The 27,362-nt window shown below is 41.3% G+C and overlaps 2 protein-coding genes across 2 annotated transcripts in view; one reads left to right on the forward strand and one right to left on the reverse strand.

Annotated features, from left to right (window-relative positions):
* The window catches only part of eif3hb (eukaryotic translation initiation factor 3, subunit H, b), a 109,360-nt gene extending 98,191 nt beyond the window's left edge, over positions 1-11,169 (reverse strand). The window contains exon 1 of the mRNA XM_052023379.1: positions 10,941-11,169. Within this exon, the coding sequence (XP_051879339.1) occupies positions 10,941-11,045 (105 nt within the window). The 5' untranslated portion in view covers positions 11,046-11,169. The remainder of the gene's footprint in view (positions 1-10,940) is intronic.
* Positions 11,170-11,463: 294 nt separating this feature from the next.
* Positions 11,464-24,372, forward strand: utp23 (UTP23 small subunit processome component). Its single transcript, XM_052023380.1, has 3 exons — positions 11,464-11,775; positions 13,214-13,388; positions 21,998-24,372. Exons 1-3 carry the CDS (start codon positions 11,588-11,590, stop codon positions 22,364-22,366), a joined length of 732 nt encoding a protein of 243 aa, XP_051879340.1. The 5' UTR covers positions 11,464-11,587; the 3' UTR covers positions 22,367-24,372.
* The last annotated feature ends 2,990 nt before the right edge of the window (positions 24,373-27,362 follow it).

Here is a 27,362-nt window from a genome sequence, read left to right on the forward strand (position 1 = left end):
GTTTACATTCATTCAAGGAATGTTGGCTTCACAAGCTGAGGCAGCATTTAACTGCCTTCTTCAACTGCTGCAGCCCTTGAGGTGTGGGTATACCCACAATGCTAAAAGGCATAGAATTCCAGGATTTTGACCCAGTGACAAAGGAAAGGCTATGTATTTCCAAGTCAAAATGGTGTGTGGCTTGGAGGGCAACTTCCAAGTGGTGGTGTCCCCATGCTATGGAAATCATAAAAATGGATACAGTTTGCACAAAAAAGTTCTGTGGATTTTTAAATATTAAAACAATTTTTGATATTTCCTTCTAGCTGGTAGAGGTGGTGGGTTTGGAAGGTGCTGTCCAGGGAGTGTTGGCAAGTTGCTGCAGCACATCCTGTAAATGGTACAAACTGTTGCCACTGTGTGTCGGTGGTGGACTGTGTGCCTGTCAAGTGGGCTGTTATGTCCTATATAGTGTCAAGCGTGAGTGTTGTTGAAGCTGCATTCATCCAGGTAATGTATAAATTATTTTGATCTAATTAAAAATCCACAGAATTTTTGTGCAAACTATCAATTTTTAATGATTTCCATAGAACAAATATGAATAAAGGCTTTCAGAAATGCTTTACTGCAGAAAACATGCATGCTACTGTTTGTAGTGTCTCCACTTAATTAGTAGGTGCAGCCATTTGTCTTATTGTATGCTTTGCAACCCCATGGACTAACATTGTCCAATTTTGTTCATCCACATCAATATCAAGAAGAGAGAAAAAAATCAAAATTAAATCACAAAAAGCAATGCATTTTACAGTAAATGATGGCCACGGGCAAAGTATTAGATTGTTAAGCTGATATTGTTGGTAAAACACAGCCAGAAGCAGCTATTGCTAGTGTTAGATCTGGAGATGATGTTGTCCAGAAGGTTCTTCGGAAGTCAAGAATGAAGTGCAAATCTTATGGTTACAGCCATTTTATTACATGTTCATCACAGTACAGGTAACAGTAATGAGAAGTAACTGTAACAAAGGAATGTGAGCACATGTTCCCTTTTTACACTGCAAAACTGGTCAGACTGGTCACAGATAGGAAAGCTGTGAGCAGTGACTGATTCACACTTCAGCTTTGCAGACTACAGAACCACAGAACCAAATATACTACAAGTTACTAAAAGTTTACAGACAAACAGTTAATTATACAAACATATAAGCAAGTGTAAAGAGAGCTAAAACTACAAGGAAAAACACAATAAAAACAACACTCTGGACCCTAATCCAACAGTAGGGAAATAACATGGGGGGGACAACAAGCTATCCTTTCAACATTAGCCCTATTTATTTTCTTCTCTGGATATTTTTTTTAACATTTGTAATAGATTTAAACAGTAAAGTAGAGTCTGATATTGTTCAAGATAAAATCTTACAGCAATTGCAGTACATATTTTGTTATATTAAAGTGCAATATAAATATATCGTACATAGGTGGCACTGCATCATTTTACAACTAGTTATGCTAATTCAACTGAGTAACTTTTTTCACACAAAAGTAAAGCAAAGCAACAAGATGTTATTGTAAATTTACAATGAAAGCCAAAAGACTAAAAGGCAAAGCTAGAAATTAAGGTGTACTGTTTGGCACATGCCTATCACCTCCTGAATCTGGATTCAACTCCAAACCAAGGTAACGATTAATGATTCTTTTTGTCAGAATTCCATGTTACTGATTGCCATCTGAATTTGTGTAGGGTGAACCCAGCTCCAAATGAGCCAAAGGCAACTGCTTGAAATGCTATTGAAGTCTGTCATCTTAGTAAGAGCCCAAGGTGCACAAGGGGAAAAAAATCAATAAAAAAATGTTTAGTTTTCATTCTTCTGTGCTATGCTAATCTGACAGACAGCAATAATTGGAACATTCAATTTCACAACTCTGATATTTTTCCCCTTGATAAGGACGGCATAAATTCACACTGCTTTGAAAAGTCCCATTTATACAATTCATGGCACAGTGAACTCCTAATCCAATTCCTGAAAGTATTCCAGACATCTTCTAATTTATTATGTTACAATGATATTGAATTTCACCTCTTGGGAGGTTTCATACAAAAGAAGAGTACTGAATTCTGAAAAATGCTGTTTCTTTACTGGGCTACTTTAACAATGCAAATTCTGGATTCATGACATGTAAACCAGTTCCCAGCATTTACACTTTTTAAAAATTTTTTTATTGTTTTTCTTATTCCCTTATTTCAGCAGGATGTAGCCCAACTTTAGTAATTACATTTCCGGGCCAGTCACCCAGAGGCCTGGTCTATTTATCTGGAGAAAGAAGATTTTTTTTTAAAAAATCACAAAACAGCAGCAGGAAATTTTAAATTCTGTTAATAAATTAAATTAAAAAGTAGTCACATAACTACAGAGCAGTCATAATTAAAACAAAACTTTTTTGGACTACAAATATTCATTTAGGGGTGAAAATCTGCCTTCCTTTCCTTGACCACCAACCCAAACAACATGGCTGATCTTTATCTGCCCTCTACTATATAAAACATTTACCAAAATCAGTTAGAAAAATTGAGAGTCACCCAGGAACCTGGAATGACAAAGACACATCCTGCACATTCAATCCTGTTCTAACATCCTCTAACCCAATCTTCCTCACTAACATTTGGGACCTGGACCAAAATTAGGAATGTTGTTCTGCAGGCACATGCAATCTGAGTTAGACTCACAAAATTATCATTTTCAACTAATGTTTCTGATTTCTCCAGCACCAACCAATAAAAGGACACACTACAAAAGGCACAGGGAGATACACAAGGCCAGGAGTTTTCCCTTGAAATTCTCAGCGTGGTTTCTGCATCCCACAAAGTCTCATGCCTTCAAGTGAAATGTAGGCCACATTATTAACCACATTAAACCTGACAATGGAATTTCAACTCCAGTCTCTGGCATATTAGTCCAGGGTTTCTTGCCTGGTAACTGAAACACTGCATTGCCACCATTATCTCAAAGTTAAGAAAGGTATTAAGTTAAGAAAGATATTATTGATACTTGCTTACAAAAGCTTAATTTAGGTTTTCATCAGGACACCCAGATCTGGATCTTATTAGTAAATAAAAAGTGTTGAATTCTAGAGTGACTGCCCTTACATCAAAGCAACATTTGACAGTGTGGCATAAAGGAACCCTGGTAAATGACAGGAATTAAAGGAGGAAACTTTCTGGAGTCATACCTAACACAAGGGAAAATAACTATTGTTGTTGGAGGTCAATTATTTAAATTGGCAAGACATTGATGCAGGTGTTCCTCAGGGTAGTGTTTGAGGCCAAACCACTTTCAGCTGCTTGAAAGACATCACTCCATCATGTCAGAAGAGAGAAAGTTCACTGAAAATTCCACAACGTAGTTCTCCATTTTCATTGACAGTGACAGTGGTATTGCTGGTAAAGCAGTCATCTTATAGGTCCAGCAACCTGCATTTGATTTTGACCTCCAGTGCTACTTTTGTGGAAGTTGCACCTTCTCCCTGTGACATGGTTTCTCACAGGGTGCACCAGTTTACCTCCCACATCCCAAAGACATGCTGGTCATTGAGGTAAATGGCAACTGTATATTACACCTCATGTGTACAAGAACAGGTTACAGGGAAACATCTATGCTGGGTCTCAGCAATCCTTCAACAGGATTTCATAACTTTCTAATATTGTTATGAAAAATACACACACATACACACATATATATATTCCTCAGATAAGAAAGCATACCATGCTGAAAGATATGTACAAACTTCAGTCTTTGGGTGATAAATGCCATAACATTCACACCCCACAAGTATCAGGCACTGACCAGAGACAAGTCATATATCGGGACAAGCAGACAGTACACAGTGAGCAGTAGGTTATTCACCTCTAGGACATGAATTCCTATCCACAACAAAACCGTCTGCATGTTGTATGGATTCCTAGCTCAAACTAGGAAGTTCCTATCTGTATAACTATCTGTATATGTTTCCTATCTGTATAACTACGTTATTCTGGACCTGGGATTGCTGGATGCCAACATAAGATTCCTTTATCAAATATCCCTTGCACCAATGAGCACAAGAAGTAAAAATACTGACCAATGTTTCATTATTGAACATATGCATCACATAAGTGACAGCCAAGATAATTCAAGAAAGTGAAATGATATCCATAGTGACCAAAAAAGTATCTTCAATTGCTTGAAATTAATGGGTTTTATTGAAATTATTTAAAATGGTGCCTACAAATCATAACTAATCTAATCCTAAACAACTGAAAGACCTACTAAATGGAAACACACCCATGAAGGGGAGGAAATCCAACTGGCTTGCCGCCTCTTCTCTTACTACCTTGCAACAATCCTTTCAGATCAGACCTTCAGATCATCCTGGTGGTCTGCTTCAATTAAATAACAAAATTGTGATTCTATCTTAAATCGTAAAGAACAATGATTACACCTTCTGCTCTCTCAATCCCCCTCTCCCAGTCTCAGAGTTGCCCCTCAGTCGTTAAAAATCATTGGGTGATGACTCCCAAGGCTTTCACAAACCACATGATCCTATTTTAATTAACTACTTGAAATAGCTGGTTACTCCTTTTTGTTTCAGTTAAAAAAATAGCAAAATGAGGCTGGGTTTGAAGAAATATAACTGGAATGATGTGCAAGTGATACTGGAATTGCGTGGCAAAGAGCATACACGTGTGGATCTGTTAGAGGTCACAGAAGCCGGAAGCCACCTAAGCAGTAACAAGAACAGCTGAACACAGAGACTTTCAGAGATGTTCTGCAACATGGAAAAAGTGATCACCAATTCAAAAACAAAAATCCTAATGTAGAATCCAGGTGTGGAAAATGCCATGCTTTGCTGGAAGAAGAGAACGGTCCTTCCTTTAAACCTTGTTCATCAGCCACCCAGAAATAGTCACAAGAAAAACCTTCTCCTTCAAAGTCATAAGCTCCATCGAGCTCAGGTGCTTGACAGGGTCCAGGACAAAATAGTCCACTGGATTTGGACCCTATTCACCACCTCAAGTGTAGAACTACAAAAATTAAAGTAATTAACTGAAACCAAGCTGGAGAGTTGTTATTTGTTGCTATTAACAAAATCATGTTGGGTCACCTACGCAGTATGCCATAAATAACATTAAAAATTCTAATCCAACTTCTGAAACAGTAAAGATGTCATTAAAGGAAACTTCAACTATTTTTTTCTTTAAAAATGCACAAAAAATGGGATGTCACTCATGAATTTGCTTGGACACTAGTGAGATCAGTGACCATAATGAAAATGATTTGTGACAAATTGTAAAGATAGTAAGTGATATAAAAAGGCCAAAACCCTCGATAAAGTCCCAGGATATATAGTGATTCACTGTAAGCATACAAATCAGAACAATTAATACTATTGTCCAATTTGGAAATTATGCAATTCCCCTCTTCAGCAACAATGCTTAGGAAACATTCAAAAACTGATGTGTCAGTTATTGCACGTGTATGGTATATGCACGCCAGTTCTGCAATGCACTACCTCAATGCATTGATGTGATTAATGATCTGCATGGATTACAGGCAAAACACAGTTTTTCACTGTATCTCAGTACGTGACAATAATAAACCAATTTATTTTTTTCTTGCAAATACTGCTCATCTGATTATATGTGCCTGTGATGCTGCTTCAAGTAAGTTTTTCACTGCACCTGTGCACACATGGACTTGTGCAGATGATAATAAACTCAACTTTGACTTTGCAGTCAAATTGTTCTGTGACTTGAAATCCACTTACCATGATTTTATAGGATTTTTCATGCAGAACCCTTGCCACTTATTAGACACCATGATAAAGGCTAGCCTTAAATCTGCTTCCTTAAGAAGATAGTTGAGTTTGTCACTTATGTTAGTGCCTTGTTCAAATATGCACAAAAAGTGAACTATCAGTCACAATTTGTCATAGATTTTCTTTTAAGATATCTTTTATTGGTCACATGTACATCGAAACACTGAAATGCATCTTTCTTTACCAAGACTATTCGCTGTTTGGTTGTATACAAGAATCTATTCACAGAATTTCTGCTAGGCTACAAACCACGTAGTCAAAATCCCTCAACCTGAGCAAATTAATCTGTTTTGAAGAAAAAATTCCATTTTATTTTAATCAATTTAAGTCTGTGTCACATGACATTATCTACCAGATTGAATCAATAAACTTTAAAAAGTGAATCAATCCATGTTCACCAAGCTTAGGCTGAACTTGAAGTGAGAATTAAAACCACAGTTCAATAAAAATCTGATGACTTCAGTGATTACAAGTCTGAAACCTGTTCACTGGTAACCTCACAACTATCCAACAAATATTTCAAGTCTTCCTTTCATTCAATGTTTACTTAGGAACATGCATAAACAAATTGCTAGGACAAGGCTTGACAAATAAATGCCATGTACTTCTACAATCAATTTTCTGAATCTTAATGTTGAGTGGGAATTAAACTTCCATCTAAACATGCATGATGTATACATTTTAAATATTTATTCTTTTAATGGTAGCATTTTTGTAAGCAAAGTATGCTACATACAAGCAATGAATTAAATAAATTGGAATCATAATATGATTTTGGCAGGCTCATATTTTGATTTAGTTATGCTCAGAAATTAAAATGGACTGAAAATAAATGATTTCACTGAACACTAATTAAACCAAATGCACTCAGGCAGAACCAAATAAAACTGAAAAATTCAACTGCTTCAAACAGACCCCTTCATCACTAATGTACAGGAAGTCCCATTAAATACACATTACCTGCGTTCTACTAAACTCCCAACCAGTATGTAAAATCACCAAATCATTTTTTTTAAATCAGAGGCTGAGGTATATCTCATCCTCATAATAAAACAATTCAGAAATCCCCAAAAGTGCATTTGGATCACGACAATATGCATCAGTGAAGCTACATTGCAAAACCTTGGTGAAATGCAACCACACTGTTTAAGAAGGGAGGGTGTAAACAGACTAATGTCAATAGTAGGGAAAGTCCTGGAAACTACAAAGTATGATGTACTAACAAAATACTTCAAAGTATAATAGAACTAAACTGAATTAATATGAATTTATGAAAAGAAAATCATGTTTGATTAATCTTTGGAGATAGATTCAGTAGAATAGATAATGAGGAACAGGTGGATGTAAATCAAAAATCAAAAATAAAAACTGCAGATACTGGAAACACAGCAGGTCAAGCAGCATCAGTGGAAAGAGAAAAAGTTAATGTAACAGGTTGAAAAGCCTTAATCAGTTCTTTGACCTGAAAATTTAACTATTTCTTTCCACGGATGTTGGCTGATCTGCTCAGCATTTCCAACATTGTGGTTTTGTTTTAGAAAAGAAAAAAAGTGAACACGGTGTGTATTGTGGAGGGTTGTGGCTGTCACGTGACAGCACTGCTCATTACCTGGTCGGAAGGCACACCACTGCCAATCAAGGTTTGGCCCCACCCATCAGTGCACACCTGATCATTGGTCCCTTTAAATAGCTTTGTGCTTGGCCTTGGGCCATTAGCCTTTGTATCAATCAGTCCTTGCTGGCATGGGGCCATTGGCCTTTGTAAATCACCTGGCCTGGACGCCCCCGCACCAGCCCTATAAAGAGGGCCACATGTGCTTAGCTTGCTCTCTTTTACCTGCTCTGAGGCATCACCCTGCTTCATTCCAGGCTGAGTACTGTGGAATGGTGCTGGAGAAATTGTTGGTGAGGTGTGCACTGTTAAAAGGGTTGGGAGCGTTTTAGTTAGTGTCCCTAGTAGCATAGAGCTGTGCCTGCACTGAGTCAAGGGGTGGCGGGTATCATATTGTTTTTCCTTGATTCCATGTACCTAGTTCGTTGTGTGTGTATTTTACCCCCGTTGTGATTTTCCCACACTTGCTATAAACTGTGTGTGTTATCCCCGCTACCATTTTCCCATGTTTGTCCTTTTGTAAATAAATCATTTATTTCCAAGACTGTGTTCAGAGTCCTTGCCTGCTGAGACCCTGAATCTGTTTCACAACAGTGTGTTTACAATTTCAGTAGGTTCTTGATAAGGTCCCACACAGGAGATTGACCAACAAAGTTGGAAGACACAAAACTGGAGATAACATGCTAAGGAAGATTTGTTATTGGATAGAAAGCATAGATTAGGAATGAAAGGATCTTTCTCTGGTTGTCAGCATATGACTAATGGGTAACTGCAGGGATCAGTATTTAGGCCTCAACTATTGTCTATATCAACAATCTGGCTGAAGGATGCAAAACTAGATGAGACTGTCAGTAGGGAGGACGTAAAGGGGCCTCAAAGGGGCAAGTGTGTGGGCAACAAACATAGCAAATTGAAAGAAGAGAAACAAAGATCTGCAGATGCTGGAATATCTAAATGAAAAACACCATGATGCTGGAGGCCAGGTAGCATCCATGGAGAAAAGCAGGCAGTCAACGTTTCGGGTCAGGACCCAAGCAGTCCTTTGAGGTGAGACTGAGATTGACCCGCACCTCCCTTAATATCATCACTGCGTTCGGTGTGGCCTCCTCTACATTGGCGAGGCCTAACACAGAATAGGCGACTGTTTTGCAGAACACCTGTGCTCCGTCTGTAATCGCGATCTGCATCTCCCCATTACCAGTCACTTCTACTCCCCCTCCATCACAAATATGTCAGTCCTCTGCCTCCTCCACTGCCAGAAGTTCAAGTGCAAACTGGAGGAACAGCACCTCATTTTCCATCTTGGAACCTTGCAGCCTAATGGCACAAACATTGAATTCTCCCACTTTAAGTAATCCCCTCACAGCCCTGCCCCACCCCACCCCCAACCATGTTTCTTCTTTTCTTCCCTTTCCTAGCCCCTCTCTTTTTTTCTACCCTTTTTTCTTCCTTACCTTTGACCCATCCCCCAGTGGATCTGCTCTCCCCTCCTCCCCTGCACCTGCCTATTACTATCCCTTACCTGCATTTACCTATCACCACCTTGTGCCCACCCCACCTCCCCTTTTTTGTCCACCTATCACTGCTGTTTTTCTTTCCTATATATTGGGCTTCCCCTTTTCCTATCTTCAGTCCTGAAGAAGGGTCCTGACCGGAAATGTTGACCACCTGCTCTTCTCCATTGATATTGCCTGGCCTGCTGAGTTCCTCCAGCATCATCGTGTTTTTCATGGCAAATCAAAATATAATGCAGAAAAATATGAAGCTATCCACTTCGATACATAAAACAGAAAAGCAGAGTACTTTATAAATGAACATAATAAGCTGCAGAGAATAGTGGACTCAGCCCAATACAGCAGGCACATCCATCCCCACCATCAATAGTATCTACAGAGGTGCTGCCTCAAGAAGGTGACATCCATCAGAAATTCCCACCATCTGGGCCATGCCATCTTCTCACGGGCAGGAGGTACAGAAGCCTTTGATTACCTTGCACTAAAATGGACCTTTTTTAAAATTCTGTGTTCTTTCATGTAAAAAATGTGTATAATTTGTGTTTACTTTGTTTTTCTTGTGAATGCTGCTTATATGATGCTATGTGCCTATGATGCTGCTGCTGCTGTAAGTAAGTTTGTCATGATACCTGCGCATGCATGCACTTGTGCATATGACAATAAACTCAATTCTGACTTTTGATTGTATAAATAGTGAGAGATTGGGTAATGGTGATGTTAGGTGCGCCTGAACACAAGTCATTGAAAGCCAACGTGCAGTTGCAGTAGGCTATTGGGAAGGCAAACTGTACACTGGCCTTTATTACAAAAGGATTTAACTGACTACAATACCAAAGATGTTTTACTGCAATTATATCAGATCTTGGTGAGATACCACCTGGAGTATTGTATGGAGTTTTAGTCTCCTTATGTAAAAATAGACACTTTCCCCAGCTGAGTCTGGAACCCAAGTCACACTCTCAGAATAAGGGATTGGCTATTCAGGATTCAGATGAGGAGAAAAATTTTCACTCAGAGGATGGCGAATCTTTATCTCTATCCTCAAGGGCTGCAGGGAGTCAATGATCAACAGTAAAGAAAAAAATTTGATACTAAGGAAATTAAGGGAAAGTGGGAACAGGATTGGAAAATGGAGATGAGGTAGATCAATTGTCATCTTGATGAAACAGGAGAGCAGACTGGTGGGGCCCAAGATCCTACTCCTGTTCCTATTTTAAAGTCAAAGTCAATGAGAGTTTAACAACCTATCCTTGTCAAAGTTGAGTTTTATTGTCATATGCACAGGTACAATGAAAAACTTAGTTGCAGCAGCATCACAGGGACATAAGCATCGTGTGAGCAGCATTCACAAGAACAAACATAAATTATACACATTTTTTACAAAGAAAAATTAGAACAAAAAAAAGTCCATGTTAGTGCAAAGTAATCATAGTGTTGCTGAACTGTAGAGATTAGGGTTGTGCCAATTGGTTCAAGAACCGAATGGTTGAAGGGAAGTAGTTGTTCCTGATCCTGGTGGTCTGGGACTTCAGGCTTCTGTACCTCCTGCCCGATGGAAGCTGCGAGACGAGTCAGCGGGGGACGCCGCACGTGTGGGGCACCGACCGGGATCCCAGCCTCGCCGGTCCCGGGACCAGGGACCCGGCCTCACCGCCGCCCTCCGGCCTCGGGGACCCGGCCTCGCCGGTCCCGGGACCAGGGACCCAGCCTCTCCGCCGCCCTCCGGTCTCACCGACCGGGATCCCGGCCTCGCCGGTCCAGGGACCAGGTCTCACCGACCGGGGACCCGGCCTCGCCGCCCGCCGACCCGGCCTCGCCGCCCGCCGGTGCCGGGACCGGGGACCCGGCCTCGCCGCCCGCCGGTGCCGGGACCGGGGACCCGGCCTCGCCCAACCACAGACACGTTTACCGTCCTCTCCCCCTCAGCCCCGGGGTCCCTCATTCCCCCGGGGGTTCGATCCTCGGGCCCCGGTGCCGTTACTTACGAGTCCGTCGATCTGAACTTGTTTGACGGGAGAGTCGAGCCCCGCCGCCGCCGCTGTTGCCGCCGAGGCCGCCGCGCCGCTGCCCCCTTCCCTCCGGGCCGCCATGCTGTGGGTGCAAGGAGCGGGCGGCAGAACCGCGTCCGCTGGAAACACCGAGCGGGGAAAACGTGTCCGCTCCAAACACCCGACGGGAGAGACAGATCCGCATCAGGATACCCCCACCCCCACCTTTTTCAGATTAAAAAAACCTTGCACATTAGTTGTTAAACTCGTATTTGCAAAATGCAGTGTTTAATCCGGCAGGCGACTAATTTGTTTCAGCCTCTTATTTATTTGCATAATTTTCCAAAGGAAGGCGCATTTTTGCACCGTGCGACTGTTTTCATTCACTCCCGACTGTTCTCATTCACTACAGACACTAAGGACCATCTAGTTCATTAACTTTTATATTTTTATTGCTGTATCCAGGAGCCAAAGCCGCCCAGTCCTCCGGGGCGGGGGAAGGTTCAGTTGATGCACGGGGTGAACACGTGGGTTCTTCCTCCCAGGGCTGATCAGCTCCGACTGAGGGGGTTTTCCTGTTCATTTTTTTTCATCATTATTTACTTCAAATACGTTCTCCGCTCTGTTTTTCTTACTCCGTGAAAATGAAAATAAAACGACAGAAAACAGCAAGAAAACTTATTTCGTTTTATAAACAAAACTATGGGTTCCGAGAACCTTTCCAGATCCTGTTCGATGGGACGTTTTGTCAGGCCGCCCTGAGGAATAAAATTCAGATCAAGGAGCAGATGCCCAAGTATCTGATGGGAGAGGTTCAGCTGTGTACAACTTCGTAAGTGTCGTCGTCAAATTGCATATTATTTTATCGGTATTGGTTTATTATTGTCACTTGTACCGAGGTACAGTGAAAAACTTGTCTTGCATACTGTTTACACAGGTCAATTCATTACACAGTGCAGTTACATTGAGTTATTACAGAGTGCATTGATGTAGTACAGGTAAAAACAATAACAGTACAGAGTAAAGTGTCACAGCTACAGAGAAAGTGCAGTGCAATAAGGTGCAAGCTAGTGTGTAGTGATTTTGTTTTAAGATAAGATATCTTTAATAGTCACATGTACATCGAAACACACAGTGAAATGCATCTTTTTGCGTCGAGTGTTCTGGGGGCAGCCCGCAAGTGTCGCCACGCTTCTGGCGCCAACATAGCACGCCCACAACTTCCTAACCCCTACGCCTTTGGAACGTGGGAGGAAGCCGGAGCACCCGGAGGAAACCCACGCAGACACAGGGAGAACGTACAAACTCCTTACAGACAGCGGCCAGAATTGAACCCGGGTCGCTGGCGCTGTAATAGCGTTACGCTAACCGCTACACTACGGTGCCTGCTTTTAGGGCATCTTCTAGATTACACCATTTCAAAAATATGAATGTCGTTTATTATGAACAACACAACGATGCTGGAGGAACTCAGCAGGCCAGGCAGCGTCCGTGGAGAAAAGCAGGTGGTCCACGTTTCGGGTCAGGACCCTTCTTCATGACTGAAGATAGGAAAAGGGAGAAGCCCAATAGAAAAGTGACTGTTTCGCAGACTAGGTGACAGGTTCGCAGAACACCTGCACTCCATCCATAACCACGACCTGCATCTCCCCGTTGCCGGTCACTTCAACTCCCCCTCCCACACAATCACTGATATGACAGTCCTCAGCCTCCTCCACGGCCAGGAGAATTCCAAGTGCAAGCTGGAGGAACAGCACCTTATTTTCCGTCTTGGAACCTTGCAGCCTAACAGCATGAACATTGAATTCTCCCACATTAGGTAATTCCTCCCCCCGCCCCCCACCATGCTTCTCTTCTTCCCTTTCCTAGCCCCTCTTTTTGTACTTTTCTTCCCTCTCTCTCCTTTGTCCCATCCACCTCCTCCCCCGCACCTGCCTATCACTATCTCTTACCTGCATCTACCTGTCACCGCCCTGTGCCCACCCCACCTCCCTTCTTCTGTCCACCTTTCACTTATCTGCTTTTCCTCCTATATATTGGGCTTCCCCTTGTCCTATCTTCAGTCCTGAAGAAGGGTCCTGACCCAAAACATTGACCGCCTGCTTTTCTTCACGGATGCTGCCTGGCCTGCTGAGTTCCTTCAGCATCATCGTATTGTTTCATCTAGATTCCAGCATCTGCAGTCCTTTGTTTCTCTAATGTCATTTATTACTTGTCTTGCAGTCCAAGAAGAGTAAAAGTAAATAAATGTCTTTTTTTTATTTCTCTAGTTGCGTCCTGAAAGAGCTGGAATCACTTGGGAAAGAATTATATGGTGCCAAATTAATAGCTCAACGATTTCAAGTTAGAAATTGTGCACATTTCAAAAACCCTGAAAGTGCCTCAGCTTGTCTTTTGTCAATGGTTAAAAACAACAATCTTCATCATTACTTTGTGGCCACACAGGTAACTTAAGTAATAGAACATTGGCATCTCCTTTATTACCTTTACTTTGATAAAATTTGGCTTTAGACCATCTCTGGTATCAAGTGGTTAGTGAAAAAGACTTGATTAATTTTGAATATCAGTTTTTGCTCATTTAACTTCAGTTGTTTTTAGTTTGCCTGTAAAGAATCCACAATGGTCAATATTTTGATTTCCAGGCAGTTGCAATGAGTTTGTGAGGTGTCTAATTCATTTGAGAGCTTTATGGTGTGGTACAATTCTCTTACTTTGAGACAAATGAGATACAATAGGAAGGGATTACACCTGGAATCTGGTGTTCCACTTTGGTCACAGCATCAAGTTTTATAGTTTCATCAACCAGCACTTCTGACACTGTCTAAAACAAACTAGAAATTAGCTGACAGTTTAACTAACAAAAGAAATTCTTTATTAATTAAAAAAAAGCTGCCAAGCATGCCACAATGTGTTTCACTGTGACTATCTCCATGTAGACAGACTGACTTTCTGGCTAGTTCACAGCTAAATAATATCACAACAACTTAGCAGTTGGTCACATACAGTTCCTAAAGTGATAGCAACCATTTTACATGCCAAATTTAAAAATTGCAATCTCTCTGTGAGCCTTTCTGTAGAAATTAATTGCATTGTAAACAGGAACAAATCTTGCTAGTAACACTTGTGCTGATTATTCATATTATAATCACACGATTCATGATCCTGACATGAAATTTGACCATGGTGACCCAGAAAATCAACAAACTAAGTCACCATTCAGCCTGTAATGAATTATGGAAGTTGATAATTTTTTTCTAATTTATCCTGGCAGCATGCTGACCTTGTCATATAACAATAATTTTCCCAATGAGAAATGTGAAGCAGATAGTTATTTTAGAAGTAAAATTACATACATCTTACAGCACTAGCAAGTCATTTATCCATTTGGATTGTATCAGCAGATCTCCAACATACTGAAAGGTTGTCCTTCAATTTTAGTGGTATTACAATATTCTGTTGTTAACCGTAGGGTGCTGTTTTACTGTATAGAAACAGGACATCTAACCCAACGAATCTATGCAAGTGTTTATTTGCCACACCATGTCAGGATATGGTTCTATTAATTTTTCCCACAAGTACTTACTAACTTCCTATTGAATATAGTTATGCAACTTTCCTCAACTTATTCACTTTTTGGATGTGGGCATTGTTGGGAAGGTCAGCGTCCATTGCCCATGGTGAAGTGACATTGAGAAGGTGGTGGTAAGCCACCTTCTTGAACTGAAGTCCTTCTGGTGAAGATACTCCCATAGTTCTTTTGGGTAGCCAGTTCCAGGACAGTTCCAGCCACAATGAGGAGTTATGTGACTTGAAGGGGACCCTGTAGATGGTGATGTTCCTGTGCTATTGCTCCCCTTCTCCTTGGTGATAGAAGTCATGATAATGGAGTGCTGTCAGAGTGGCCTGGACAAGTGCATTTTATGGATGTGGAACAGTCCCGCCACATTTAGATGGTGGTGGATGGAATGAACCTTTAGTGTTGATGATGGTATGCTAATCAAATAGGCCCCTAGATAATAGAACCATAGAACCATACAGCACAAAACAGGCCCTTCGGCCCACCGTGTCGTGCCGTCCATCAGACCACCCTCACACTACCTAACCCCTTCCTCCCGCATATCCCTCTATCTCACGTTCCTCCATATGCCTATCCAACAAGCTCTTGAACCTGTTCAATGTATCTGCCTCCACCACCACCCCAGGCAGTGCATTCCATGCACCAACCACTCTCTGGGTGAAAAACCTCCCTCTGACATCTCCCCTGAACCTCCCACCCATAACCTTAAAGCCATGACCTCTCGTCTTGAGCATTGGTGCCCTGGGAAGGAGGCGCTGACTGTCTACTCTATCTATTCCTCTCAATATTTTATATACCTCTGTCATGTCTCCTCTCATCCTCCTCCTTTCCAGTGAATAAAGCCCTAGCACCTTAAGCCTCTCCTCATATTCAATACCCTCCAATCCAGGCAGCATCCTGGTAAATCTCCTCTGCACCCTCTCCAATGCCTCCACATCCTTCCTATAATGAGGCGACCAGAACTGAACACAGTACTCTAAATGTGGCCTAACTAGAGTTTTGTAAAGCTGCATCATAACCTCGCGGCTCTTAAACTCAATTCCGCGACTTATGAAAGCCAACATCCCATTGGCCTTCTTAACTGCTCTTTCCACCTGTGAGGCAACTTTCAATGAACTGCGAATATGAACCCCCAGATCCCTCTGCTCCTCCACACTGCCAAGTACCTTGCCGTTTACCCTGTACTCTGCCCTGGAGTTTGTCCTTCCAAAGTGTACCACCTCACGCTTCTCCGGATTGAACTCCATCTGCCACTTGTCAGCCCAGCTTTGCATCCTATCAATATCCCTCTGTAAGCTCCGACAGCCTTCCACACTATCCACAACACCGCCTATCTTAGTGTCGTCCACAAACTTACTAACCCAGCCCTCCACCCCCTCATCTAAGTCATCTATAAATATCACCAAAAGTAGAGGTCCCAGAACCGATCCCTGCGGGACACCACTAGTCACTGCCTTCCAATCCGAGGGCACTCCTTCCACCACAACCCTCTGCTTTCTACATGCAAGCCAATTCCTAATCCACACAGCCGAGCTTCCTTGGATCCCTGGGCCTCTGACCTTCTGAAGAAGCCTACCATGAGGAACCTTATCAAATGCTTTACTAAAATCCATGTAAACCACATCCACCACACTACCCTCATCAATCTTCCTGGTCACCTCCTCAAAGAACTCTATCAGGCTTGTGAGGCAAGATCTTGCCTTCACAAAGCCATGCTGGCTGTCCCTAATCAGTCCATGATTCTCTAGGTGTTCATAAATCCTATCCCTTAGAATCCTTTCTAACAGCTTACCCACCACAGATGTGAGACTCACCGGTCTATAATTCCCTGGCCTATCCCTATTACCTTTTTTGAACAAGGGGACCACATTCGCAATCCTCCAATCCTCCGGCACCACCCCCGTAGACAACGAGGACTCAAAGATCCTTACCAGCAGTTCAGCAATCTCCTCCCTAGCCTCTCGAAGCAGCCTGGGGAAAATCCCGTCAGGCCCCGGAGATTTATCTGTCTTAATATTATTTAACAACTTCAACACATCCTCTCTCTTGATATCAACAACCTCGAGAACATTACCCCTACCAGCACTCCCTTCCGCATCATCAAGACCCCTCTCCCTGGTGAATACCGAAGAGGAGTACTCATTCAGAACTTCTCCCACTTCCGCCGCCTCCAGGCAAATTCTCCCACCTTTGTCCTTAATCGGACCTACCTTCACCCTAGCCATCCTCCTACCCTTCACGTACTTGAAAAAGGCCTTGGGATTTTCCTTAACCCTACTAGCCAAAGCCTTTTCATATCCCCTTCTAGCTCTCCTCAGCCCTTTCTTAAGTTCCTTCCTCGCTACCCTATATTCCTCACGGGCCCTGTCTGAACCTTGCTGCTTATACCTCACGTATGTTACCTTCTTCTCCCTAACAAGTCGTTCCACCTCTCTCGTCACCCACGGTTCCTTCACCCTGCCATTCCTTCTCTGCCTCACCGGGACATATTTATCCCTAACATCCTGCATAAGATCCCTGAATATCGACCACATCCCCATGGTACATTTTCCTTCAAAAAGGACATCCCAATTTACACTCCCAAGTTCTCTCCTTATAGCCTCGTAGTTAGCCCTTCCCCAATTGAAAAACCTCTTGTCCTCTCTGCACCTGTCCCTGTCCATGACAATTTTAAAGGTTATGGAGTAATGGTCACTGTCCCCCAAATGCTCACCCACCAATAGATCCTTCACCTGTCCCGGTTCATTTCCTAAAACTAGATCTAACATGGCATTCCCTCTAGTCGGCCCGTCAACATACTGCGTCAGGAATCCCTCCTGGACACATTTAACAAATTCTGTCCCATCTAAACCTTTGGCACTAAGCAGGTTCCAGTCTATATTTGGGAAGTTGAAGTCTCCCATTATAACAACCCTGTTATTTCTGCTTCTCTCCAAACACTGCCTGCCAATCTGCTCCTCTATATCTCTACTGCTACCGGGGGGCCTATAGAATACTCCTAGTAGAGTAACTGCTCCTTTCTTGTTCCTTAACTCCACCCATACGGATTCTAGAGATGATCCTTCTATAACATCCATCTTTTCCACAGCCGTAACAGTGTCCCTGACCAGTATCGCCACCCCTCCACCTCTTCTCCCCCCCTTCCCTATCCCTCTTAAAACACTGAAAACCAGGAATATTCAATATCCACTCCTCTCCTGACGTCAGCCACGTCTCAGTAATAGCCACGATATCAGAGTCCCCCATACTTATCCAAGCCCTCAGTTCATCCCCCTTATTCCTGACACTTCTTGCATTTAAGTAAACACACTTCAGTCCATTTACCTTACTACTTTTACAGCCTGTATTCTGCTTCTCCTTCCCCAAAGCCTCTCTACCTGTTTGATCTAACTTTTCCCCATTCCCTTCTTCCTCTGACCTACTCCTCTGGTTCCCTTCCCCCTCACAAACTAGTTTAAACCCTCCTGTACCACCTTAGCAAATCTCGCCACAAGGATATTGGGCCCCTTCTGGTTCGGGTGTAACCCGTCCTCTCTGTACAGGTCCCACCTTCCCAAGAAGAGATCCCAATGATCCAGAAATCTAAAACCCTCCCTCCTGCACCAACTTCTCAGCCACACATTTATCTGCCACCTCCTTCTATTCCTACCTTCACTATCACGTGGCACTGGCAGCAATCCCGTGATTGCTACCCTTGAGGTCCTGTTCCTCAATTTTCTGCCTAGCTCCCTGAACTCACTCTTCAGGACCTCATCCCCCTTCCTACCTATGTCATTGGTGCCAATATGGACCACAACTTCTGGCTGCTCTCCCTCCCACTCAAGAATTCTGTGGACCCGATCAGTGACATCCTGGACCCTGGCACCTGGGAGGCAACATACCATCCGGGATTCATGCTCACTGCCACAGAACCTCCTGTCTGTTTCCCTGACTATCGAGTCCCCTATCACTACCGCATGTCTCTTTCCCACCCCTTCTGAGCAGCAGTACCAGCCCCAGTGCCGGAGACCTGTTGAATATTTTGAGTGTTGATTGAGCTGCACTTATGCAGGCAAGTGAAGAGTAAACCATCAAACTCCTCCTTGTTGGTGGAAATATTTAGGCATGTAAGGATGTGGGTTGGTCACTGCAGGATACCTAGGCTTTGACCTACATGTAGCCACAGTATTTAGTGACTGGTCCAGTTGAATATCTGGTCAAAGGGGAACCCCTCCAGGATATTGATGCTAGAGGACTTGGTGATTGTCATGTCATTGAATGTCAATGACTCACTCTTGTTGGAGAAGGCCAATGCCTGGCAATGTGGCATGAATGTTACCCACCATTTATCAGCCCATGTCTGAATATTTCCTCTTGCCACCTGTTAGTGTGGACTGGTTCATGTGCTAAGGAGATGAAATGGAATTGAACATTGTGCCATCATTAGCAAATATATACAGATCTTCTGACCTAATATGCAAGGAATGACAGACACTAACCATTGGAATGCTTTTCCCTTGATGCCCATTGAATTTGGTTTTACTTGGGCATCTCCATGCCCCCCTCAGTCAAATCCTGCCTTGATATCAAGAGTTGTTACTCTTACCTCACCCCTTGGACTTATCTTTTTGGTCCATGATTAGATTAAGATTTTAATGAGGACTGAAGCTGAATGGTCGTGGCAAAACACAAACTGGGCATCAGCGAGCAGGTTATTGAAGATTAAGTGCCACTTCACAGCACTGTTGACAATGCCTTCCCTGACCTTGATGACTGATACTAGATTATTTGGCTACTAATATTAGCTCGGTTGGATTTGTCCTGCTTTTTATGCATACCACATAACTAGGCTATTCTCCACATTGTAACAACACCATTTGCACATTTTAATTAATGTCTGAGTGAAGAAGATTCCTTGAATTCTTTATTGGATTTATTAGCAAATGACTTAAATTAAAGGCATTAATTTTTATCTCCTATGTCTCCATATAATTGGAAACATTGTCTTCATGTCTACCAATTACTCTTCATAATTTTTAACACTTCTGTTTTGGGATCTGGTATATGAGTAACATCATTACACATTTTGCATATCTGCATTGCAATTATTGACTCATAGAACAAGACCATATTTTCCTAACACAACTATATTAAAAACTTTTGCTTGTTCCTTTCCTTTTTATTTTTTCTCCCTCTCAATCCACTCTTTCCCTTTACTTTTCTTTATCATATTCATTATTTTCTGCTCCATCACTTGCTTTGTTTATCTCTCTTTAAATTTAATTGGCTGGGACCATTGAGCATGAATTCCATGTGGTCTCAAAAGAACATATGAAATAGAACAGTGTCTCCTCCTCCTCCCACCAACCAATCCCAGGAATCAATCTAGTGAACCTTCAGTGGTACAGCAACTGCTCTGCCCCTGACCGCAAGAAACTGCAGAACATTGTGGACACAGCCCAGCACATCACGGAAACCAGCCTCCCCTCCATGGACTCTGCCTATACTTCTCTCTGCCTCAATAAAGCAGCCAACATAATCGAAGACCCCACCCACCCTGGACATTCTCTCTTCTCCCCCCTCCCAGTGGGCAGAAGATACAAAAGCCTGAAAGCACGTACCACCAGGCTCAAGGACAGCTTCTACCCCACTGTTATGAGACTATTGAATGGTTCCCTAGTATGATAAGATGAACTCTTGATTTCACGATCTACCTTGTTATGGCCTTGCACCTTATTGTCTACCTGCAATGCACATCCTCTAGAGTTGTTGCACTCTATTGTTGTTGCATTCTGTTATTGTTTTCCCTTGTACTACTGCAATGCACTGTGTAATGAATTGATCTGTATGAATGGTATGCAAGGCAAGCTTTTCACTGTACCTCAGTACATATGACAATAATAAACCACTTCAATCCAATAAACCAATTCACTCCCTCTAAGGCACATGCATCCTTAGTTGAATGAGGAGACCAGACTGAAAATGTACACACACATGTGGTCCAACCTAGACCTTACATAATTTCAGGCAAAACTTTGCTGATCGGAAACTCCAGTCCTTTTTTAATTTATGTTCACATATGACACACAATTAAGAAAGCAAATGGTATTTAGATGTTTACTTTCTGTGATGCATATTCAAACAGATGCCTTTGAATATCAACATTTCTTAGCTTTTCACTATTTGAAAAACTATTCTATTTTGTTTTTCCTACCAAGGTGAATAACTTCAAATTTCCCCGTATACTCCATCTGAATGTGCTTGCCCATTCACGCAACTGTCTCCATCAATCTGTTATCTCTGGGATTCATCTTCACAGCCATTTTTTCCCCACCTAGTTTTCCACCATCAGAGACAAGGATATATCACATCCTGTTCCCTCATGCAGCGTAATAATATAAATTTTAAATGTCTGAAGCCAGGTATTGATGCTATGATACTACACTAGCCATGTCAACCTGAAAATTACATTTATTCTTCCTTGCAGTTTTCTGTCTGTTAACCAATCATCAAACAATGCTAAACTGTTATCCCCAACCCCATTTTGAGTAATCACCTCTCAAATGGTATTTAATTGAATGCTTTTTTAAAATCCAAATACTCAACCTCCAATCATCATCCCTAACCTACCCTGCTAGTTACAAACTCAAAAAAACTTTTTCTAAGGTTCTGTATTGAATCTGCTGCCCTTTTATAATATGATTTTCATATTATAAGTCCCCTGTTACCATGTCATTTGTCATTAATAATAGATTCTGTTGATGTCAAGCTTAATAGGTTATGGCTTACTGGTTTCTCTCTCTCGCTCTCATTCAAACATTCGGTTTATGTTTTCTGCCTTCTAATCACAGGGGACCATTCTACAATCCAGGTAATTCTGGATGATCAAAACCAATACATTTACTCTCTCTGTACCGCCTAATTTTAAAGTTGTAAGTCTTGAGAGCCAGGGGCTTCATTATCATTTAGTCCACTAATTCTTCACTTATTACTTTACTATTTCTAAGATGTTTGTGAGGACTACTATCATAATCATTTCTCTTGCTTCTCCCTGTAATGTGTTCATTTACCATTGCTCAGCTTTTATAAATAAATTGAAGCTCTTATCTGTTTTATTATCTTGTTTATTTTCTTCTAGCCATTTTAAATACTTTTGCCTAAGGGTTTTTATTCCATAAGGAAATGTATATTTGTTAAAAATTATGAATTATTTCTTTGAAAATTTGCTCTGGCTTACCTGCCTTATCTTTTCAATATGGTTGCTCGGTTTACCTTGGTCCTCATTACTGTTGTTCAGATTTAAGATCCTTGTTTTAGTTGTTCTCAAAAATGCAGTGTATTTTGATTACTCTTCCTGATGCTTCCTTGATATCTCTGTGCCATCATTCGTACCTGTTTCCAGCAACACATGGTGCATGTATAGTGCCATTTGACAGATAAGGCAAACAGACGCACTCTTATGATAATTTTTATGCCATTATTTCCAACTCTTTAACAGGATCAACAGTTAACAATGAAAATTAAGAAGTTGCCAGGAGTACCTCTCATGTACATTATACAGAACACCATAGTCTTGGAGAAACCTTCTTCCAAATCAATTGCGCAGCTACCATCACTGCATAGTCATCAGTTTGTCCCTGTACACCAGCAGCAGACTATCCAGCACTTGAAAGAAAAACAGGGTCTAGTGATGGAATCTGAACCCCGACACAAGAAACGCAAAAGGAAAGGAGGTCCTAATCCCCTCAGTTGTCTGAAAAAGAAAGTTAAGCCGCCACAACAACCAGCTAAAGAGAAAAAGAAAAGATCAAGGAAGAGAAGGAGAACAGCTCAATCAAGCACCACCAGTGTAGAAACCTCTGTGTAACTATAAAGTTTATAAAGACATGGGTCAAAGTGTATTACAGCATCATTTTTCCATATCATTTGGTAGCTGGGTTGGGCATTTTCAAATTTGCAACAAATTTAAACAGCAACTTCACTATACAACCTAATGGAAGCAGCTTTTAAAATTTAAGACTATCTGAAAAAATCTTTGTTGGAAGGAAAAGTTATCATTTTTGGCTTTGTACGGTATTTGTAATTTCATATGAAACATTGCCTAAATGCTGATGGTCTGTTTATAACAATGGTGCAAATAAATTGCACCATAGAAAATGATTATTGATTAAAAAGTATAATGCTTTGCCCTGATGTTAAATATTACATTAGAAATCTCAAATTTAAGTATTAAATGTGAAATCTCTACTTTGTTTGGTTTACAAACATAAAGTAACAACAAGGTACTTTATGGTGGTAAATTTACTGCAAAGATATGGTTGAGAATATAAAAATGCCTCCATTATCATTTGGAATGTCTCCTTCACTAAATTTCTTTGGAGCTACTTCCATAAATGAATCAACCAACATTCTTAAGTACATAATGTAGACCACTCCTCCCCTCTAATACAATCTTGGTTGATTTTATTGTAACCTCAACTCTGCATTCCCACCTATCTGTATTGACCTTTCACCCCCTTACTTATCAGGAATCTATCTAATTCTGTATTAAAATATTCATTGCCTCTTAGCACTGCCCTTTGAGGAAGAGCATTCCAAAGACATGATTCTTCGAGGGGTGAAAATGTGACGGTGATAGTTGGTTTATTGAGTTTCAGAGAAGAAATAGCTGAACTTCTTGCCCCTGAGGTCATGACTACATAGAACCAGTAGAACTGGCAAATCACTAGAGTGTATTCCAATAACATGTTTACTCTTGCAGATAGTGTGAGTTTTTGTACATTAGGTGGCTCACTTATGAGGAAAAATAGTGACCATAAGTTATTATTTCAAGTTTGTCTTTTAATTTACAAATATTTATTGAAACCTTTTTTCAAAATGTTTCTGCTTGTACCTCTCACCATGTGTTGAAGGAAATCAGTGGAAAATCTGGGGAGCTGGCTGAACTGCAGTGCCCTGTATTTCTGAAGGCCTCATTTAGAAAGTATTGTATGGTTTGATCAACCTCATCAGTGAAAATAGGAATGTTTCTACTCATGGCAAGTACCTCTTAGAGTCATAGAGCAATACAGCACAGATTCAGGCCCTTCGGCCCAACCAGTCTATGCTGACCACAGTGCCCACCCAGCTAGTCCCAATTTCCTGCGTTCAGCCCATATCCCTCTAGGCCCCACCTCTCCTTGTACCTGTACAAGTGCTTCTTAAATGAAAAATACTATGATGCTGGAGGAACTCAGTGGGCCAGGCAGCATCTGTGGAGAAAAGCAGGCGGTCAAAATGCTTCTTAAATGCTACTATTTTACCTGCCTCAACCAGTTCCTCTGGCAGCTCGTTCCATACACTCCCCACCTCTGCATGAAAAAGTTGCCCCTCAGGTCCCTAAATTTATGCCCCCTAGTTTTGAACTCCCCTACCCTGGAGAAAAGACTGCTACCATCCCACTTATCTATGCCTCTCACAATTTTAAACGCTTCTATAGGGTGACCCCTCATTCTCCTACACTCCAAGGAATAAAGACCTGGCCTGGCCAACCTCTCCCTATAATTCAGGCCCTCTAGTCCTGGCAACATACTCTTCCAGTTTAACCATATCTTTAACAGGGTGACCAAAACTGTACACAGTACTTCAAATGCAGTCTCACCAATTACTTATACAATGTAATCTCCCAATTCCTGTACTCAGTGTCCTGACTGATGAAGACCAGCGTGCTAAATGCCTTTTTCACCACCCTGTCTACCTGTGATGCCGCTTTCAACGTACTATGCACGTACTCCTAGGTCCCTCTGTTCCATTACACTCCCTAGTGCCTACCATTCATAGTATAAGTCCTACACTGGTTTGACTTTCCAAGAAGCATTATCTCACTCTTATCTGTATTGACCACCTAATTTTGTGCCATCCGCAAACTTACTGGCAGATATTCAGAAAGTAGAAATTTTGGGAATTAGTTTAACATTTATAGAATTCATAAGATCTTTCTTGATACTAGACTAAAAGGCTCTTCAGTGACCTGAAAAAATGCAAATATAACTAAAATACCTTGGCTTCTGAAATTTCCAAATATACTTACTGGATACTCAAAACATAATGTCTTTCTGCAGTATAAACAGACTTCATTTCAACCATTGTGGCCATTTCATATTGCAGAAGCCCAGGTTTAATATTTTTTTACAGTCACTTTGTTCCATCTGCAAAATCCAAAGAAGGCCATGAGTCCAATGCCTTCCGTTTTTTCCTCCATTCCTCACAGTACTCCAGTCTTCTGTGGCTGAATGTTGTTTTCCATCATTAAACAGTAGGTTTGTTTTCTTAACCCTGCTCACCAGTGTTCTGCTTTGTGGAACACCTTGATTCAGTGCAGAGGTGTAACCCTGAACTTCCAGTTACCTGTCATTTTAATTTGCTCCCACTCTGACTCCCTAGTCCACTGCTGCAGTGAAGCTGAATGTAAGCTTGAGGAACAATACCTCAGCTTTGGATAAGGCATATTACGACTTTGTTAGTTAACATTGAGTTCAGATAATTGACATTCCATCACTCACATTATTTCCCTCTGGTAACTTCAGATAATGATTTTGCTTCCCGCCTTTGCACCTCTTCTGGTCTGGACCTTAGTTCCCTTGTTAGTTCAATTACTACCTTGTTTCACTTTGCACTACCATCCTTTCAACAAAAGCAGAAAATTCTGCAAGTAGTCAGCAAGTCAGGAAGCATCTGTGGAGAGGGAAACAGTTCATTCTTTCTCTAGCCACAGATGCTGCAAGCCCTGCTGTGTGTTTTACAGAACTTTAAGTTTTTATTTCAGAGGTCCAATATCTGTAGTGTTTTACTTTTGTATTACAATCTTTTTGTCATTAATCTCTGCTGCATTCCACCCTGTGACGGGCCTTGCCTTTTCCCTTCTTCCCTCCCTCACTTTTGGAATTGAACACGCCAATAATCCGCCATCCAACTGTCCACGAGTTTCATTTGTTCAACATCTGGCTCACCAGCTGCTGATGCCCACACTCCCTTCCACTCACCTGGTCATCCGTTCCCACATTCCATGCGCTGGTGTCCCGGTTCTGCTGCTCCCTTTAAACTCAACTAGTTCCATTGGCCATCCTCCCTTAAAACTTAACTGGTTCTGTTACCCATGCCGCTTTGAAACTTACTGGTGCCTTGTTTTCTGCGCCCCCTTTGACTTACTAGGTTTGCTGAAAAATATTATTCTACTGTGTAATACCTTTTAAAAAATGGGTTAGAAGTGTTTTAGAGTATTATCTAAAATCTTATCCTAAAATCTTGTCATCCAGCAAAACCAAGTCTCGAGCTTGCTGGATTAACAGTTCTGATAAAAGGTTCTCAAATTGAAACATTAACTCTGTCTCTCTCACCACGGATGTTGTCCGCCCTGCTGAGTCGTTCCAGAATTTTTTAGTATTTCCTATTACCTACTAAGCAAAACCAAATCAATAAAGTATTGGGTGTGCATCATTGTCTTATATTTGTCAGCACTCCATTGTCCCAGGTAACATCATAATGCAATAATGTTACTTATAGAATCAGCAGCAAAATGTAAAGATGATACTTTGCACTGAGGTGAAATGAAAGTGGAAGTGTAGCATGTTATTTTTGTTTTGGGTCTTGTTTCATTTGGTCTAAAAAATTATTTGAGAGGGCTTGGTCACCTGGCATCTTAGATACATAGGAAACTGGGGATTTGATCCCTTCAGCATCCCCCATTCAGCATGTTTTGTTCCAGGGTTTTGATGCAGTGAACCAATGCCAGACTTGGCAGGCTCCAGAAAGAGGCAATGAATGCAATAGCAGAGACTACAAGGTTTGCTGCTGTGAGGTATTTAATTTAATGGGTTTTAGAACTTTTTTTTGTATTTTAGCAAGTTTCTTTCCTAACTCTATCCCCTGGTGTGATGAAAAGAGTAAAAGTTTGCATTTCAATCTGAATTCTTTAAACAAAATATTTCTCTGGTTAGTTTACTTGTTTATGTGTAATACATACAGTCCTGAAATTCATCTATCAGTGAAACCAAGAAGTTCAGTGTTTGAGCAAACATAATTTGAACCATTTTCCTGTGTTACTACCTTTGTTAGGAACAAAAAAATGTAAAAACACCACTGTAGATATGCATACAAATAGTACTCATTAAGTGTAGAGATCTTGTTCCATGAGTCAGTGGGGATTGCTCTGACAGGCTCCCATTGTGTTTAATGGTTATTTCTCCACAATAATATCCAAGATATAATCTGTGTTGGTGCATACTGGAAATACCTCTGTCCTCTTAGTAAATTTACCTAAGATGAGAAGACAGTGAACAAAACCATTTAATGAATGTAGAGGTAATCCAATAAAAGCAATTTTAATGTGGGCCTAAGAAGAACCTGGTGGATATTCTGTCCTAAAAGTCCTCTATTAACACTAAACCTAGGTTATGCTGCAAACAGACAAAACATCAATTACTGATATTCCTTGAGTTATGAAGGGGTTACAATCTGTAAAACAAAAATCCATTAAGCTAAATTTTTTAATTTGGAAAAGCATTCTCTATTGGTTTCAATGTAAAAGCTCTGGTTGTATTCCAGGAACACGAGTATCTGAAATAAAATATTGATTACTAACAATTAAATGTCAAAATAAGATAATAAGACATACGTAACATAAACATTGGTCCTTACAGGGTACTCACCGTGAAACACTCTGTCAGCCCTTCCCCTCCCTCTTTCCACCTGTTTCTTTCTACCTGATTCTTGCCATGTCCTTCTCTGCAGTCCACCAACTCCCTCCTACCCATAACTCTTATCTCCCAAACTGCTCACTCACTCTTCCACACCAATTCTTTTCCCTCGTCCCCCACTATCCATCC

This window comes from Pristis pectinata, chromosome 9 (genome assembly GCF_009764475.1).
Source record: "Pristis pectinata isolate sPriPec2 chromosome 9, sPriPec2.1.pri, whole genome shotgun sequence".
Classification (NCBI taxonomy): domain Eukaryota; kingdom Metazoa; phylum Chordata; class Chondrichthyes; order Rhinopristiformes; family Pristidae; genus Pristis; species Pristis pectinata.